This window comes from Trachemys scripta, chromosome 4 (assembly GCF_013100865.1).
Source record: "Trachemys scripta elegans isolate TJP31775 chromosome 4, CAS_Tse_1.0, whole genome shotgun sequence".
Classification (NCBI taxonomy): Eukaryota; Metazoa; Chordata; order Testudines; family Emydidae; genus Trachemys; species Trachemys scripta.
This window is the reverse complement of record NC_048301.1, coordinates 122,640,918-122,660,334: the sequence shown is the minus strand read 5'-3', so window position 1 is coordinate 122,660,334 and position 19,417 is coordinate 122,640,918. Positions and strand designations below refer to the sequence as shown.

General features: G+C 45.4%; 1 protein-coding gene across 2 annotated transcripts in view; it reads left to right on the top strand.

Annotated features, from left to right (window-relative positions):
* Positions 1–8,870, top strand: part of IKBKE (inhibitor of nuclear factor kappa B kinase subunit epsilon) — a 41,939-nt gene extending 33,069 nt beyond the window's left edge. The window contains exons 18-21 of one of the 2 annotated variants that reach the window (XR_004645346.1): positions 3,112–3,208; positions 4,210–4,332; positions 5,866–5,937; positions 6,944–8,870. Coding sequence is in view for 1 of the 2 variants with exons in the window: in XM_034767145.1 (XP_034623036.1) it covers positions 3,112–3,208; positions 4,210–4,322; positions 5,866–5,937; positions 6,944–6,977 (316 nt within the window). In the remaining variant the exon portion in view is untranslated. The remainder of the gene's footprint in view (positions 1–3,111; positions 3,209–4,209; positions 4,333–5,865; positions 5,938–6,943) is intronic. The other variant, XM_034767145.1, reaches the window with a different exon arrangement.
* The last annotated feature ends 10,547 nt before the right edge of the window (positions 8,871–19,417 follow it).

Sequence of the window (19,417 nt, the reverse complement as noted above, 5' to 3'; positions counted from 1 at the left end):
CAATTCTATGCCAAGAGGCCATTCGCCTGTGGGACTTCTGTATCGCCCACTCAATCCATCTCACGGCATCGTTCCTCCCTGGAGTCCAGAACACTCTAGCGGACCGACTCAGCAGGTCCTTCCAGACACACGAGTGGTCTATCCGTCCGGACATCATACATTCCATCTTCCAGAAGTGGGGGTTTCCCCAGATAGACCTGTTTGCTTCTCGAGACAACAGGAAGTGCCACGTGTTCTGCTCCCTACAAGGTCGAGCTCCGGGCTCCCTCTCGGATGCGTTTCTCCTCCCCTGGAAAGGCCACCTGTTTTATGCCTTCCCTCCGTTTCCTCTGGTCCACAAGGTACTGCTCAAATTGCGCAGAGACCAGGCACAGGTAATTCTGATCGCTCCAGCGTGGCCGAGACAACATTGGTACACCACACTGTTGGAACTCTCGGTTCAGACACCGATCCCGCTGCCATTATGTCCGGATCTCATATCTCAGGACCACGGTCGGCTGCGTCACCCCGACCTGCAATCACTCCACCTCACGGCGTGGCTGCTCCATGGTTCACCCAGGCAGAGCAGCAATGCTCGCACTCTGTCCAACAGATTCTGCTGAGCAGTAGGAAACCCTCAACACGGACCACGTACCTGGCCAAGTGGAAACGGTTCTCCTGTTGGTGCGAACAACGAGCCACGTCCCCGTTACAGGCACCTATTCCTCTCATATTGGAATATCTCCTCTCCCTAAAACAGCAAGGGTTGGCGATATCTTCAATCAGAGTTCACCTGGCTGCTATATCAGCCTTTCACCCGGGGGAACTCGCGTCCTCGGTATTCTCTAACCCGATGGTCGTTAGATTCCTCAAGGGCTTAGACCGGACGTATCCACAACAGCGTCAGCCCGTCCCGACGTGGGACCTCAACCTGGTTCTCTCCAAACTCACAGGTCCTCCATTCGAACCACTAGCCACCTGTTCACTTTTGTACCTATCCTGGAAGACAGCCTTCCTCGTAGCCATCACCTCAGCAAGGCGCGTTTCTGAACTCAGGGCGCTTACATCCGAGCCCCCTTATACAGTTTTCCATAAGGATAAAGTGCAGCTTCGTCCACATCCTGCCTTTCTCCCTAAGGTGGTTTCTCCATTTCATATCAACCAGGACATATTTCTCCCGGTCTTTTATCCCAAACCACATGCCACTCGCCAGGATCAACGTTTGCATTCCCTGGACGTACGAAGGGCCCTGGCCTTCTATATTGACCGCACAAAGCACTTTAGAAAGACGACGCAACTCTTCGTTGCAGTGGCCGACCGAATGAAAGGCTCACCGGTCTCCTCACAACGCCTATCCTCCTGGATTACGTCTTGCATCCGGACTTGCTATGACCTGGCAGGTGTCTCAGCACCGCACCTCACCGCTCACTCCACGAGGACCCAAGCCTCCTCGACTGCTTTCCTGGCACATGTTCCGATCCAGGACATTTGTAGAGCGGCGGTTTGGTCATCAGTCCACACGTTTACAGCTCACTATGCACTAGTGCAGCAGTCCAGGGACGATGCTGCCTTCGGGTCAGCGGTTTTGCACACAGCAATGTCTCACTCCGACCCCACCACCTAAGTTGGGCTTGGGAGTCACCTAATGGAATGGATATGAGCAAGCACTCGAAGAAGAAAAGACGGTTACTCACCGTTGTAACTGTTGTTCTTCGAGATGTGTTGCTCATATCCATTCCAAACCCGCCCCCCGTCCCCACTGTCGGAGTAGCCGGCAAGAAGGAACTGAGGGGGCGCCGGGTCGGCTGGGGTATATATTCAGCGCCATGAAGGCGCCACTCTAGGGGGCTCCACAGCCGACCCGCCGGTGTTGCTAGGGTAGAAAATCTTCCGACGATCGTGCACGCGGCGCGCACACACCCTAATGGAATGGATATGAGCAACACATTTCGAAGAACAACAGTTACAACGGTGAGTAACCGTCTTTTTCTTGTCTGCACAGTGCCTAGCGTAACAAAACTCTGATCCTTGGCTGGGGCCTCTACGCCTTACCATAAAACTGCTACTAATAATACAGGAATAGGGTAAGCTATATTTGGCCCTAAAATAGGGACCCAGAAATCAGGACTCTAAGGGTATGTCTATACTGCCTCATGAAACTGGGTCTGTGGAACCCAGGCTTGTGCACTAGGTGTTTCCAAGCCTGTGTTTGAGCATCTACACTGCATTGTTAACCTGGGTTTACAGTCGCTGGAGCTGGGTCTCACAGCTGTGCTGACGCCTCTATTGCGCACTACTCAGCCCTTCTGACTTGGGTTTGCAGCTTGACTGGAGTCCACATTGCAAAACGACAGGGCTTGACCCCAACTCATGGTAGGACTCTGGCTCTGACCCACCCTCCTAGTAGGGTCCTAGGACCCAGGTCGTAAGTGCTTGCTGACCCAAGTCAGACTCATCTGTGTGTGGACCGAAGCAGGGCTTGGGCTCAAACCTGAGTCAGAGCCCTGGTTTAATGTGCGGTGTAGACACACCCTAAGGTGCTATTCCCAGCTCAGCCACCGACGTGCTGTGTGACTTCAGGCAAGTCACTTCACTTCTATGCTTTGAATTCCTCAGCTGTAATGTTGACCTCCCTATAGTAAGGTTTAGTGTATTGCTTGGAGACTCGTGGATGCTACAGAAGTGCAGTCGTTACTTTTAGGCAATGCCTATTTTTCTTTTATTGTCTGTGTGGGAATTAAGCACATAGGGCCTGATCTAAAGCCCACTGAAGACAAAGGGAGTCTTTCTACTGGATCAGGCACAGAGAAAGGAGAACAACCATTGTTAATTACAAATTTAAATAGCCTTTTAGAGTGAATTTTGGCACCAGGTGTGTGCACCCTCCACACAGGGTACATTTTCCCCATTCATTTACTGCTAGTGCTCTTTGGACAGCCTTGCCTAAGAACAATAGAGGCACGACTGTAATTATAACATGGGTGTGACACCAAGAGCAATTCATCTGCTTCCCTGTAGGATTTTAACCCAAATCCAACATGGTTTTCAGAAGGGGGGAAAAAATCAAAGTTCTCATTCTTACCAAATATTTGACTGGAGTTTTTGTTTGTTTTGTTGGTTTTTTCTCAATAGGGACGTTTGGGAGATGAGAGAACATTTGAAGAAACTCAGCAACTCTATAGCCGCTTGTAATGTGGAGATGATGGGATGCCAGGAGTGCCTCCATAATGTACCGTGTTTATTCTAAAACCCTCTCTGCTCAGAAGATGGATACTACAATGTAGATTTTTTTTTTTTTTAAATCAAGCTAGTATCTTGCACTTGTAAATTTCAAAGTGCTCACAAATCCCCTGCGATACTAAGTAGTCTTCATTTTATAGGTGGGGAAAACCCGCAGAAGAGCAAGGTGAAGTGGGTAACACTTTCAAAAGTCAATGGGACCTTGGCTCTTGTGGCACTTAAGTGCTTTTGAAAATTTGATCCCAAGTGACTTGCCCAAAGTCACACAGTGAGTTGGTGTCAGCACTGGGGTTAGAATGCACTCATTCCTGGCCCCAATCCTGTGTTCAGACGACTAGTCTGCAAGACGCTCACACGTCTTCAAAAAAATTTTTTAGCAGTGACCTAATTTGCTGCTAACAAGTTATTATCCCAGTGAGTATAGGTGCTGGGCCCGTATCCTATACACTACAACATACAATCTGTAATCTCATGAGGGTGACACTTCTTCTGATGACTCTTGTGTTTTTTTTGCCTCACTGAGACTTTCATTAACACCCTGCCAAATTTCTGTGTAACTAATGGTCGAGTATGATGTGTTGATCTCTTAACTGAACAGGTTATGTAATGGCAGGTCCTGGGTGCCCAGTGGACAGGAAACAAGGGACCCCCCTCCTTCAAGTGAATAGCTGCCTAGCGGTAGTTACTTTAGACTGTAATAAACTGGAAGTGGCAACTTCCATAAACATGATGAGCTGCCTAGTGGTTTTTAGGATGCATTCTCTGGTACTTTATGATGCAGACACATAACAGGTGCCCTGGTCCATCTGCTATTTTTATTTTGCTTTCCCTGGAGAGGTTTATGTGATGGCCCTGGTTATCTGCACATCACTCTACTTCAGCGTTTAAAACCCCCTTGCTATTAAAACCTCTAGGCATCAAAGATGCTAGAGTTAAATATAGGAAATAGCATGTCATTTGCAGGCTGTAAAGTTTCTTTCTCCTTCACAGGCTTTGGACAGATTACCTCAGAGAATCCTGCGGGAGAAACCAAATTTGGCCCAGGTCTCTTCTGCACCCCCACCAATTTACATGAATCTAGTCGATCAGGAGATGGTACTTAGGTGAGTCCAGGTGGGTGACAGGAGAGAAGGGAGCTGGAACATGTCTTGAACCAATGGGAAGGACCCAAGCTGTGTGCACCATTACGAGTTCCCTTATGCCTAGGAATAGGCCTGAATCATAAACTTCCCCAGAGCCGAGCTATGATTGGTTTGGGCTTGGGCTAGGGACCACTACCAGCCATGTGAGAGTTCATGGTCCCCCCTTTATACTAAGGTTCCATTAATAAATGGTTTGAGGGGTTAACAAATATCATGTTAGACATGTATGTGTTTATAAATGGTTCGGCGTCCATCAGGAGAAGACTTTATAGATGGTTATAAGCTGTGGCTGTAAGCAGCCTGTTGGACTCTACAACAATTGATAAACCGTGTATTCAGACCGCTGTTAACCCTTTGTGGACTGTTCATAAAAGGAACCTTAATATGAAGGGGAGTGGTGGTGATTTTAGGTGTGGGTATCAGAACAGAGCAGGCTTAAGAACTTGAAGGAGCGGGGAGACCTTGTTTGTTCTCTAGCAGATAGCGTTAACCGGCTTTCTAGCCCTCCCACAGCTGCACAGGGGTTGAGGGAGGAGGGGACTGCAGGCCAAGTTAGGCTCTCAGAAGCAATGCAGGAAACTCCAGAATAGCTACTTGCTACTCAGAATGGGGGCGTGTCTGAGCAGGGGAGCTCTGTGCTTGGTACTCACAGGACTGCCTTATACCTAGGGCCCTACCAAATTCAAGGCCCATTTTGGTCAATTTCACGGCCATACGACTTTAAAAATCGTCAATGTCATGATTTCAGATATTTAAATCTGAAACTTCACAGTGCTGTAATTGTAGGGGGCCTGACCCAAAAAGGAGTTGTGGGGAGGGGGGTCGCCAGGTTATTGTACGGGGGGTTGTGGAACTGCTACCCTTACTTCTGCACTGCTGCTGCTGGTGGTGGCGCTACCTTCAGAGCTGGGTGGCTGGAGAGCAGCGACTGCTGGTCGGGAGCCCAGCTCTGAAGCAGAACCACCGCCAGCAGCAGCATAGAAGTAAGGATGGCATGGTATGGTATTGCCACTCTTACTTCTGTGCTGCTGCTGGCAGGGTGCTGCCTTCAAAGCTGGCCGCTTGGCCAACAGCCGCCCCTCTCCAGCTGCCCAGCTCTGAAGGCAGCTCAGAAGTAAGGGTGGCAATACCGCAACCCCCCTAAAATAATCTTGCAACCCCCCGCAAACTTCTTTTGGGGTCAGGACCCCCAGTTTGAAGAAATGCTGGTCTCCCTCGTGAAATCTCTTTAGTATAGGGTAAAAGCATACAAGACCAGATTTCACGGTCCATGATGCGTTTTTCCTGGCCATGAATTTGGTAGGGCCCTAATTATACCTCCTGCTGGGGAACGTTTCTCTTGTGTTCTTTGCTATGTTAAGCCATTTACTTTTGCGCACGCTGTTCTCCTACCTGAGGGTGAGGACTTGCTGAAGAGAAGAGGACTTCCACTTTCCTTCTGCAGGAAACTCTCCCACTAGCAAAACAGCATGTGTGTTAAGAGGCTTGTTTGTGTCTTTATCAGAATGAAGGAGCTTCGGGAGCAAATGAAACTGGTAGCGAATGACCTCCAGAGCAACAACAGCATCATTGAGCGGTAAGAGAGAGTGCTCTGTGTGCAGCAAAGCTACTCAGCTGAGCATTTACTTGCCTCCTCTGATGTCTAGATAGAGCTTAACCTGCTGCCTGGGAGAAGCGTGGGATGGCTCAGATACGAATTTGACCAGGGGAATAGTGTGGATCATTGGTACTGTAATGAGATAAAGGAATATAAGGTCTACAACAAAGTTTTATGCCAGCCAACTGAACCATTTCTCACAGTGGAGAATACTATACTAAATTTACCTCCTGACCTAGAATTTCTGAAGAGTTTATTTGCCTTTGAAGTTATACCTGACCTTAGCTTATGTGAATGCCTACCTACGTTTCACCCTGCCATTTCAGGCATTCTTCCTTTGTTGCTCTGCACTGTTCAACAGTTGCTGTTTTCCCACCCCAGAAGTGGCTGTATTCCAGTGACGGTTGAAGTGTTTCCTGTACGCACTTAGTGTTTCATCCAGAAATTCTTTACAAACTCATTTGCTAAGTGTAAGATCAGCTTCCTACTACTACTAAGAACATCTGGCACTTCTCTTGGTCTTTGGGTCTGAGGATCACAAAGTGATTTAACAACATTAAATACATCTCTGCTTACAGATAGAGAAACTGAGGCAGAGAAGGGTTAAGTGACTTGCTTAGGCTCACACAGCAAGTCAGTGGCAGAGACAGAAATAAAACCCAGGAGACTCACCTCCTGCTCCCTAGACGACACCACCTCAGTTACCATGAATCCTTCTGAATAATAAGAATCAAAATGTCAATATGTTTCAGGCTAGAATTTAGAGGGAGACATTAACTACATTATCACCATAGTCCTGGCTGTGAATGAAGAAGAAAAGAGCAGGTGTGTTTCGGAACGAATGGCTTATTTCAGGAGATGTGGGAGCAAGCTGCAAAAGTTTGGATCCACATCCAAATTCCACCCCAGAGTTCAGGAGTGTATGAATCCAGAAAGGTTGCTGTGTCCTTCTCTAGTATAAACCTTTCGATTTTTGTTCCCACAGGTTAAGTGGGGTTGTGTCCGCTCCAGATGTTTGAGGGAGATGTGATGGATTTGGAGCTGCTGAAATAGTGTTTTGTTTTTTGTTTTTAAATTATCTCTCGCACTTTGGGTCAAGATCAATGGAGAACTTCAGCTCAAAGACATCACCTTGTCCTACCTCTCTGCTCCAGCACTTTGGCACAATTCACCAGCATTAGCCTTACCTGGGCTGCAAATCTCAAGTGCTTGAATACTGGCAGTGTCCCTAATGTTGTTCAGACGTTGCCCTGTTTGGGTTTCCTTGGAGAAAATGGATTGTTTCCAGTATTTTACATTTCTTTCTTGTTCCCATCGAATTGCTGACTTCATCCTGTATCGAGGAGGCCGTGCTCTGTTAGATGAAATGGGTTAGATTAAATCAGCATCTTTAAGCCACTTTACATCTCTCCCACCCATGGAATACAAGCAGAAGTCTCTGTAATTTGTGACTCCAGCATAAAGATGATTTTTCCATTGCATGATCTCCTGGGTTCTTTATCCTTGTCAATTTTGATCATCATGGGTCCTTTCCAGTGTGAGCCATGTGCAGGAAGGATAGTGGACTCAATGGACCAGAGATCTGCTCCAGTATGGAAATATTCCCTCTTTCAACTGGGAGAAGGTGGAATATGGGCAATGCAGAAATCAACAGCACCAAATCTTCGAAGAGCTTCGCTTTGGAGTATAGCTGTTGTCAGCTGTCTGCTGGAGACTGACTGGACCATCTGGTTGTGTTCTGTCACTTCCTCTCCACCTAAGTCGCATATGTTCTGATTACCGATGGCCATAAGAATATGAAACAATCGGAAGCTTCGGTTGCCGTGTCTTGTAGGTCCGTTTCCAGAGCGATACATGAACTCTGTGCTTATATGCACATGCGCGCACACGCTCCCTGAGAAATTCCATATTAAAGATATTGTGTAAAATCCTTGAATGTGACATCCATGGGCTGCATCCAAATGTATCTTTACAAGTGAGAGAGGGTGATTTTTGTTTTGGGATGAGCCGTGGAAGTCCATGCCAAGCGGACAGCTGATCTAGCTGTGAAATGCTGAATTATTCCAGAGAACGCTGGTCCGATTGGCTTATTGGCGATTTAATTTAAATTTGTTAAATTGGCATCCCATAAGGGATCTAGTGAAAAACGTTCAAAAGTGACTTGGAGACCTAAATTATATTTTCAAAAGGGACTTGGGCACTTGGGAGCCTGAATCTTATTGAAAGTTAATGGAACTTCAAGCTCTTAAGTGCCCGAGTCACTCTTGACAACTGGGCTTTGGTTCCTAAATCACTTAAGCACCATTGAACATTTATTCACAGAAAGCTATACACATGAAACAGATGGTATAAAAATAACTCTTTCTGGAATAATTTCACTACTTACTAAGTGTTATCATTCCTTGACAACATGGGCCAGATTCACAGCTGGTGTCTCCATTGGAGCTTCACTGATCTACACCAGCTTCATGATCTGGCCCTATGAATTTCAATCTTGTTTTCGATCAGGAATCTCTTCTTTCTTGAGTCTCCGCTTTTAACTGCTACCAGAGTTAATGAGAGCTGTGTGTGTGTGTGTATCTAGGTCCCATGTATGTGATAGCAGAACACTGACTACCCGAATGCTTCACTCTCCAAACCTTCTTTTCTAATACACTGCCCTGGTACCCTCTTGGCTCCCTGTCCCTTGACTCTGATTACTCAAATAATCAGTGATCCAAGCGTATTTGGTGGTACAGTTGATCTGGATCTGACAGTGTATTTGATGCAGAGAAGGCATCTCTTTAATGCAAACCAAATGTAAACACAGGAATGGTCTGGTTTGTTTGGAGAACAACTTGTAAATGGAACTCGTTTGCTTGGTCATGTCTGTGGTGTGTTAACGTCCACATGATAATGGAATAAAATGGTTACAGAAATGGTGTTTTGTTACAGAAATGATTCGTAGGGCTATTTATAAAGCCTCGGCTCCAACATGCAGAATTGTGCGTCTGGAGTTTGCAGATCTGGACAGTCCCAGACTCCCAGTAAATCTGACTGCAGCGTTCCAGAAAAGCGTTTTGTTAGCTTTCATTAGGGAGATAATGCGCTTTGACAGTGGATGCAAAGGTGTCCTTATGCACAGGCCCCCATCCTGCTTGGCCAAACTCCACGTTCTTCAGTGGGATTCTGCATGGGCACAGGGGTCTGCCTGCATGCGCCGGAGTGCAGGATCCAAGCCATAATTTTCAGGCATGGTTTTGAAGATAAATCCACCTGAGAACAGAACGAACGCTGAGTGTTTCGTGTTGCTGTGCGCAGAGTTCATTATAAAATGTGACTGCATTTGTAAAGGAGAAACCGATTGTTTGCATGTTCTATAGCTTGATTTATTGCTGATCCCCAGCAGGCCTTTAGGGATTAAGTTTATCCCAGAATAATAGAGACTGGGGCCTTGTGGACGCATGACCTAGTGGCTAGAGCACTGGGCTGGGTTCTATTCCTGCCTCTGCCACTAGCCTGCTGGGTGTGAATAGAAAAATCTATTCATGCAACTGATTCCCTTCTCTCACCCTTTGTTCTGTTTGGATCCTAAACTCTTTGTGGCAGGGACTGTCTCTGATGTGTCCATGCAACATCTAGCACAAGGGTTCCCTGATCTTGGTTGAGAGACTGAATAGGTATAAGCAAAGAAGGGACCATTTGTCATCTTCTGAGTTTTGAAATGGAGTTATCTATGGGTCAGAGACGGAGGCAAGCTGTTCTATGGCAGGAGCCTCTGAGGAGAAGGCTCTCGCACCGACAGCATTGGGGGGGAGGGGAGGGAATGCAAAGATGAGGCCAGTGCCAATTGAGCAGGGAGAGAAGTAGGAGAGACCAAGTCCATGAGGTTGGCTGGAGTGAGTTTGTGGCGGACTTAAAACAGGGCAGTTCTGAGCTGATGCCTGTAATGAATGCTGAGCGAGTGGAGCCGTTTGAAGATACCACTGCTGCTTTGTGTGTGTGAGGACAGCCACAGCCCTTTGCCTGTGTTGGTCTAGGAGAGCTGGGACTGAGGGAGAAGGGAGTTAATTCCCATATAATTGTAGGCCAGGAAAAACATGAGATCTATTCAAAATCCCTATTGCTCTAAGTCAATGCTGGTTCCAAATGCTTTGCCTCCAGTATTTGTTATGCCCCAAACTTCCTACCATTTTTAACGTTGGGCTTTACGAGGGGTTGTAATCCTTAGCCGTTATCCGCTGACTCAGCTGTTTGCTGGCAGCAGTGTGTCAGGTGGTGATGATATAGGAAGCTTAGACTCTCCAGGGGGCAAACATTAGATGATATCAAGAAGCTATTTGCAAGCAGAGTCAGGTGCGCTGTCTTTTCCCTTTTCCCTTTTCCATCTTCCCGCTGGGTGATTTATGGGTGAAACCCCCAGCGGAGGGGAGCAGAGAGACCCAGATAAAGGTCTCCAAGCTGCAAATGGAGCTAAACTGAGTGATGATGCCGCTCACAGAAAGTGGGAGGGGAGTGGGGTTGCAAATGCAATCCATGTCTGAGAGGTGGCTATTTAGAACCTGGGAGCTGAGCATTTAAAAGGGGAGGGAATTCCCCTGGTGCTCTCTCCCTTCCCGCCCCACTCACACTTATAGATAAATCACTGCCTATGCCCCCTAGACTCCTACTTTTCATGTTACAAAAAGGGAACTATGCTAATGATACAATGTAGAAGGTGTCCAGGCCTCTCTAGTGGGAAACGCAGGCTCATTGCAATACTTGGTCCTTATAGCCAAGTGTTTATAGCCATTTAGCAATGGTAAGTGGAGAGACCATGTGATAAAGAGGGTAGGGTACTGGGCAAGAAGCCAGGAGACCTGGATTCTATTCCTGGCTGTGCCACGGGCTTGCTGGATGACCTTGGGTAAGTCACTTCCCTTTTCTTCCCTTCTAAGCCTGTCTATTCAAATTGCAAACTCCTTGGGGCAAGGACTGCCTCTGAGTGGATGCCTACAACATTTGGCTCAGTGGGCCTCTGACTCTTTCACAATGCAAATAGGTGCTTTTGTACCGGCACTGCCGGTAATTAATCTTCATGTCTAGTAAAACCATAGTTGCCTTGTGGTTGTGGGTTTTCCCTTCACTGCGTCCTGGTGTAAGATGTGTTACAAGTCAGGGCAAGCTGAGTGTTTCAAAGACATGATGGAGTAGAACAGCCCCTCTGTGTCAAGCTTCCTTGTCAGTTTCCCAAAATTAATGGTGCCACAAGTACTCCTGTTCTTTTTTTCAGAAAGAGAAACTTTATTGTTGGAGGAAAGTTTCACACTTATGAAACTTAGTGTTTCAATGTGTTTGTCAGTCCCTGCCCCTTGATAATATTTCTTGCTAGTTTTGATTATTATTGAAGCTATTAACATTTTAAAAATATGACTAACGTGATACTTTTAAGGGAGGAAGTAGTATCCAATGGTTACAGCAGGGGACAGGGAGCCAGGACTCCTGGGTTCTATTTCCAGTTCTTGAACATAGCATTGGATCACGTGCTCAGAGCGAGGGACTAGGAACCAAGACATCTGACTTCTGTTCCTAGCATTGGGTCTGATTATGGGACTGGGTTTCCAGAGAAAGGGATTTGAGAGCTAAGATTCCTGAGTCCTAGTGGATTTGATTTTACCTTAAGCAAGTCACTTCACTTTCCTGGGCTTCAGCGTCTACACCTACGTAATGACAATAGCAATACTGGGCTGCCCCAGGAGATTGAGTCCAAGTGCTTTGAGAGCTTCTGATCAAGGCACTGGAAAAGTGCAAAATGCTTGTGGTTGTTCATACTTTCCAGCCGATGTGCTGATCCCACATATAGAAAAAGAAGCGGGGCTGCTATCCAAGCATGAATGTCTGAATTAATAGCAAACAGGATACCAAGAATGACTGTCGCAGCAGATCTGTAAAAAGCTGTTTCTTCTCTTTCTTTCACCTCTCCTGCAATTCCCTTTCCAGTGCGTTTTCTGTGGCTAACCATTTGTTTGCTAAACAATCAACGGTAAACCCCACTGTCAAACCTCAACCCCCTGAGTGAATGTTTTGGTTCCAGAGCATTGACTCTTGCGTCCTTCGAGCAGTCACGGCCTTGGGCTCAGGCAGCCTGACAGGTTACTTTGTCATTATGATTTAAAGAAACTGAACGGTCCCAAAGTGCTGCTTAAGCTCAGACTCTAAGCCCTGAGTATATCCTTCACCCCCTGACAATAGGGTGGTGTCAACCTTTAGATAAATTAATAGCCTCACAGTCTTGATAAGCCTCCACTATCCTTGTACCGGATGGGGGCTTTTTATTTTATTTTTATTTTTTTGCTTCCTGCTTGGGGAGGCTAAACACTAGCTGTTATGCATGTTGCACATGATGTGTATGTGCATGGGGCTGGTCCCTGGTTAACAAGGGGTTAATCTCAGATCTGCATACCCCACCTTTTGAACAGCCAGTTGAGGGAAGGACTATAAAGAGGTTTCTTTGGGGATAGAGTTGGAGAGATGTCTTAGGAAGAAATCAGGCTCCAAACCTCCGGGGCCATAGGACTGGGCTGGGGACCAAGGTAGGAAGTTTTCTACTTGGTTTTCTTTTGGCTGCTTATTATTATTAAATACATGTATTGTGGTAGCACCCAGAGGCCCCGATCAGGGATTAGGCCTCGTTGCGCTAGGCGCTGTGTGTGTGTGTGTGTGTGTGTGTGTGTGTGATGTGCACAGTTCCTGCTTCAGCGTTTACAGTCGAAGTAAATAGCAAAGGACAAAATGTGAGGACAGCAGTTGGTGGTTGGTGGGGGTAGCACATCGTAAAAGTGAGTATTCGTTAAGGTCAGTTTAATATGCAGTGGTCACATCACAAGGGCTTGTTTTGCTTCCTTGACGCAAACGTGATCCCTGAAGGATAAATCTTTTTAAAAAAAATTTAATCTGGGGCCCACAACATGCATAAAATGAGCCCCAAACTCTACTTTGCAGGGGAGAGATTAAGGTTGGGGGCCACTTCTGAAAATGTTGGCTTTTAAAGTGCCCCAGTTTTTGGGGGTCTAAGGCACTTGCATGGCCCCCATCACATAGGATTTGAGATCCTCATAATCTTTAATTGGTTTGTCATCACGCACTCCTAGGAGGCAGGGCAGTGCTATTGCACAAATGGAAACGGGAGGCACGGAGAGGCTGTGACTCGTTCATGCTCACACAGGAAGGCTGAGGTGGGGTAAGGATTTGAACCCAAGTCCTAGGCTAGTGCCCTAACCACTGGACCATCCATCCGAACGCTTGAGACATCTAGGGTCTGTTCTTTCAGACGTGCTGAACTGCCGTTGTTTTCAGTGGGAATTGTGGGTGTTCAGTATCCACAAAGTCAGCCCCTGGGTTTGGTTGAATTCCTCAGAAATGAGGAATCAAAAATTTAGTGGCCACTATTGGAAAATCTGGGGCTAAAATCAACTTGAACTGAAATCCGTTTAATGTTTCAGACTTAAGTAGACAACAAACAATTTAAACCGTATTAACATAACGCTTCTGCAAAGATCGTGGTGGTAGGTATAAGAAGTATCTCTAGAGACTTCTGGAGGGAAAAAGTCATATACACCAAGTGAAATCTGGCATAGAATTTAAACGTTCCCTTTACGTTCCGATTTTAAATACCCAGCTCTCAAACCAAACCACTTGCGATCATGAACGCACTGGGAATGAGGCCCTGTTTAAAAAACCTTACCCGCAAATTATTTTCTAAGAACCTCCTAATTTATAAGCTAGCATTTATATTTCAGTCAGCCTTAAACATACTTAAAACTCTTGGAGGAGCAGAGGACCAGAAGCTGAGCTGGGGTAAATTAGCACAGCTCCTTTGACTTCAATGGAGTGGCATTGATTTACACCAGCTGGGGTTCGGACCAGGAATTCGTTGGGCTTTTTTGGCAAACTTCCTGCAGGGCTGCACTAACAGCTCTTGTCCTGTTTAAACTGCCATGAAACAGCAGTTAGACGGAACTCCCTGAATCAACATGAAACAGAAATCCTCCTGCCAAAATTATTTGGCTTGTAATTTTCTTATGTTAACCCTTGATATAGAAGGCTTCTTTCACTCCCTCCTGCCCCCATCCCCGTCCCCCACCATCTCAAGCAGCTGGGGTGAACTCTGGCCTCACTGAAGGTGTTGGCAAACTTCCCGTTGCTTTCCGTAGGGCCAGAATTTCACCCCTTGTGTTTGGAATCGCTCAAACAAAAATCAACTGACCCCATAGATCTTTTATTCATTTTAAAAAAAAAAAGAGAGAGAGAGCCGGGGGGTGGGAGGGGTGTGTGTGTGTGTGTGTATCTGTCTCATTTATATCTTTTAACGGTCACCTCATGATTTTCAGTGTCGGAAGATGAGATGCACTGGTTCCTAAAGGTTATTTGGGCTAGGTTAACCACTGTTTCTAACCAGCCTTTTCCTGGCCTGTACAAACCTGCTGACTAATGAAAATGGAAACATTTTTCTAGGGAAGAAACTGTATCCTCTTTTCTGCAAAATAGCACTTAATAGACTGTCCAGTCCAGGAGGTTGGGAAAAGAGCAGCGAGCTTGTTTTTTCCCCAAGTACTCTAGAATGGCTAATGCTGTCCTCTTGCAAGCCCTAGGCTGTATCCCTATGCAAGCTTAACCTAGCAATTTAAAGACACTATCCAAAAACCTGCTTTTTTTAATGCTGCATTTTAATAACTAAGTGGGAGGAAAGGGATTTTTTTTTCCTGCTCAGTCCCATACAAAACTATTTTGCATTTCTGTAGCACCTTGCAGCCCAGGGCCTGGAAATGTGTAAAAAAACATTCATTAATGTAGCCACACTGATCTGCTCTGAGTCCCCGTTTTACTGATGGGGAAGCTGAGGCAGTGTGTTAGGTGACTTGCCTGAGGTGTCACATGGATTCCATGGCACAGCTGGGAGTAGAGCCCAGGTGTCCTGACCTAGTCTCATGCTTTGCTCTCAGAAACATCCTTTTCCCCAAGAGTGTGAAGTCCTTTCTGCTCCTCAAAGTTTGAACACACAAGATGAGATTTTCAAAAGCGCTCATCTATGAAATCAGGTATTGATTTTCTAAAGGAACAAAGTGAGGCCAGCGCCGAGCGCTTTTGAGAAGCCCATCCAAATGATCGCACTCTGCCATTTCTCCTTGGAACTCACGGACTTCTGCACTTTGTGTTCCTGCCACAAATATGGATTTGTCTTCACCCCTTTGTGCACCATTATTACATAGTGTGCAAACTTTCCCACTCCTTGGCCACAAGAGCTGACGCGGCGGAATCAGACACACGCAATACACTGCACACGCGCATGACCTGTAGGTAGAAGGTTTTCTGTTGTGATGTAAGGGGACTTTCCTCCAAAGAGAGGATCAGCTTCTCTGGTGGAACCCCGCCTCTGCAAAATTTCCTGAAGCCTGCCTCTTCCAGCCTATGTCTAGGCATGTGCTATTAAATGGTATAAAGAGGCAATAAGGGTGGCCCCTTCCGGTATGCACAGGGAATTTCCTCTGGCGAGAACCACTAACACACTGAATCCAAAAGCAACTGGGGAATCCCCCAAGTTCTTGTTTTGTCTCAGACTGTGAAACCATTTGAAAGTGACACTGTCCCCCTGGGTTTATGGCAGAGGAGCAATTGACCAAAACAACTTTAATCCTCTCAAATGGACTTCGGCTTTGTCCTGCACCTATCTGTGCTCAGAACACGCATGCAACCATGCACACCCTGTGTCAGCTAGAATGGTCTGAGCCTGACACACAAACAGTTGGCAGCTCAAGAGGCACCCAAAGTAGAGTGTAAAAAAACCCAGGGTAGAGGTGGGTGAAAGGTCGGAAGCTGTCTGAATTGCCACCTTCTGATGCATATAACCAATTGTGGGCTCCTGGTGGGCAGTGACTTTTACTCTGAGCATGTATTTCAGCCCCCTGAAAGTTCACATTATAAACATGTTGATACAGTGACCACAATATGTCAACACACCACAATACAGTAATGGTGGATAGCGGGACAGGCCCTGATATTCTGCTTGCTCCGTAAGGTAGAGGGGTAAGTAAGATGATAGTTGTATTTAATGTTCAGGATAGGTAGTCAATGTCTTAAGCGTGTCTACGACTTTCTCTCAAGTGAAGGTTCATTTATTAATCTCCTTTTGTGGCAAATAGTCCTTTAACAAGCTGTATCGGTCCATAGTGAGCGGAAGTGTTTTGTTGTCCAGCAGCTGAATATGCTTTTTTTGTTAGTGGAAACAAACAAAAAATACCGCTTTTTACAGGTATATTGGCTATGGATTAATACCTGCCAAGCAAACATTTAGATCCGCATTAGGAAGGTTGTGACATGATAGGAGACATTCACAGATCAGAGCTGAGCAAACACTTGGCTTCTTTTGTTCAGTGTTCAAAATTAAATTAACTTCAATTTGGTTTGAACAAAACATGTTTGACCCGATGTGTATTTTTATTCTTTTGTTTTGTTTTGGGGTGTCTTATTCTTTCTGGCAAGTAAATCTAGCTAATTTTTTTAACTAGATGGCACTTTCAAATGAGAAGTTTTTGACTTACCCTCCCTCCCCCCAAAAAAAAAAATTTGCGGCCAAAACTATTCACCTAATTTGACCTGAATTTGCAAATAGTTTGGGTGAACCTGAAACTGTATTTCTTGGCAAATAAACTATTTGTTCAGAAAATCTCACCCAGCTCTGTTATAGACAACTTCCTTTGGTGGAGGGGCAGGAGAGTGCTTCATAAATAAAATGTTAGCAACGTTAGCAACAACATCCAGCATTTGCTCACTGTACTGAAAAGCAAATGGGGAAACACCGTGTTATGTTCAAACAGTTTTCCCAGGAATAAATTCTGCTGTTGGTTTTGGAGCTGTGCAGAGGGAAGAGCGTTGGGCCTATCTAAATTCCACCTGCAGTTCCACCTAGTTAATGGTGTTTTGCCCTAAACAGTTGCATGGTTGTTAAACAGCTGCAAAGTCTCACCTCAGAGGTTGCTGCATTTTAGTTGGGGGAAAGCAATTTGTGTGTATATAAATATGCAGAAGAATACATAGCACGTCACAAATATTAACTCTCTCAGTCCTCCATCTTCAAGTTAAGTAAATATCCCCATTTTACTGATAGGGAAACTAAGGCAGAGAGGTTATGTGATCTGTGCAAGGTCACAAAGTCGGTATCAGAACAAGATTGGAACTCAAGAATTCCTGAGTCTTGGTCCTGTGTGCAGATCATGGGACTAGATGTTGACAGGACAAGAAATGCGCGAGAAAGTGAGTTCTTCTAGTCCAGCAGCCCTGTAAGTATAATGGATGCATGTAATTGGAACAGACCCAGAATCCAATGGGGAATTGTCACATAATTGTATATGAAGCAAAACTTTTGGATTGACTCTTCCTGGGGCCCATGTATCTTTATTTGAAGTTCTGTTTCGTTTTTTTCAAATCCCACATAACCTTGAATTAAAAATCCCTGATGAAGAAGCCTTGACATAACATGCATTTGCCTGTCACAAATATTCTTCCATTCTCTCCTCTTACTGGTGTGTGTGGGTGGGTGTGTGGGCTGCAGCTGCATTATAACTCTGTCACTTCAGTAAAATGCAGCCCTCAATTTCATAGAAAAGAGCGGCTGTGATTATATTAAAACAACCCAGGATCCTGAACATTGTGAAGAAGAGACCTTAAAAGGCAAAAGCAAAACAAAAAACAACTTTGTGCTGAAATGAGGAATGAAACTAGAATTTTGTAAGCTGGACTGCTGTTTGATAACTGACTTGAGTGTTAACCTCATGCTATCTCCATTCTATTGTGGCACTATTAGCTTGTAACCCAGATCCAGTACTTTTTGGATTTAAATATCTCTGGTTCATCCCTCACTCACTTGTGAAACACATACTTAAGAACTCAAATTTTGCTCCAGAACAGCAAATGAAAAGCTATTATCTCTTTGCATTATTGACCTAATTCTTCTCACATTGGAACCCATGTAACTCACTGAAAATTAGAAGTAACACCATTGAAGTTGCACCAGTTTTACACCCGTATAAGAGCCCTTGTGCCAGAAAGAAAGAGAGAGGGTGGTGCTGGGATAGGGCAATGGCTTGCGACCTGGAAGACCCAATTCAGTTCCCTGCTTTACTGCTCACTTGGCATGTGACCTTGGCTGAAATTTTCAGACAAGTCTAGTAATTTTAAACCTCTCATTTAAACATCCAACTTTAGATGCCTTAAAAGGTCCTGAATTTCAGAAATTGTGGAGCCATTCACCTTCTGAAAATCAGACTTTTTTTAGCTTCTCTCTCGCTGGACACCCAAAAACTGAAGCACCCAAAATAATTAGTCATTTTTGAAAACCTTGACCTAATTACACTCTCTCTCTGTCTCTCTCTCTGTACCTCAGTATTCCTATCTGTAAAATGGGGACAATAGCTGGCTCATGGGCACTTACTGAACCCTCATTGATGTTTAGGAAGTGCATGATGTTCCCTGGTCAAGAAGCGCTGCAGAAGGTACGATATTACATTTAATGGTATGATTGGCTTTTTGTTCTTTTTCTCTCTTGATTGGAAAGGCATAGAAAATAATGAGTTTGCAAAGCAGAGATTGCAGGAAGCTCTGAGGAGGAGGCAAAAAACTTCCAAAGCAGCAGCTTGTTTGGCCACCCATATTTTTGTGCTCCCTGAAAACCTTGTTTGCTTGGCACTGGCGAATGCAAAGCAGATAGCTAGATGTGTACCCAGTTGAGGTATGCAGCTGCCTCGAGGCCCCGGCTGGAGCCATTTTAAAGTTGGTCTATAATATTTTCCCCCTTCACATTGCCTGTGGCCTGTATAGAGATAAGTTTCAACTTTCTAAATGCACATAACCCGCTGCAGCCCTTGTGTAATTGCAGCTAGGTCATGCTAGTGACAGAAGCTGCCTGCAATGGGAAGTGGACAAGTTCATTTTCACTTTGCTTCCAGGGAATGAAACATACCAAAAAAGAGCAGTAAAAACTTTTCAACTTGGGAGCTCAAAGGCAGGCACCTAAGTAAGTGGCTTGATTTTCACCCTCCCACTCCCCCTGTTTCTTCCAGAAGACCTTGAGTAGCTGCAGTTCCCATTAAGTTCAGTGGAAGTTGTGAATGCCCATCACCTCTGAAAGTGCCTTATGTATGGATTTAGGCACCTAACAGCAAGCATCCAAGTTTGAATATTTTGGTGCACAATGAAAAAATGTTAACATTTTAATAAACAAGTGATTGCGACAAAGGTAGGAAAATTACATTATTATTATTAATATGGTTTTTAGGAGTCCTAGTCCTAGATCTGGCCCCTGGGTGCTAGGTGCTGTACAAACAGAACAAAAAGGCAGACCGTGCCCTAAAGAGCTTACAGTCTACCTATAAAATAAGTGGATACAGACAGACAGGGACGTACAAGGAAACAATGAGAAAATATTGGTGAGCTTAATTGGCAATAG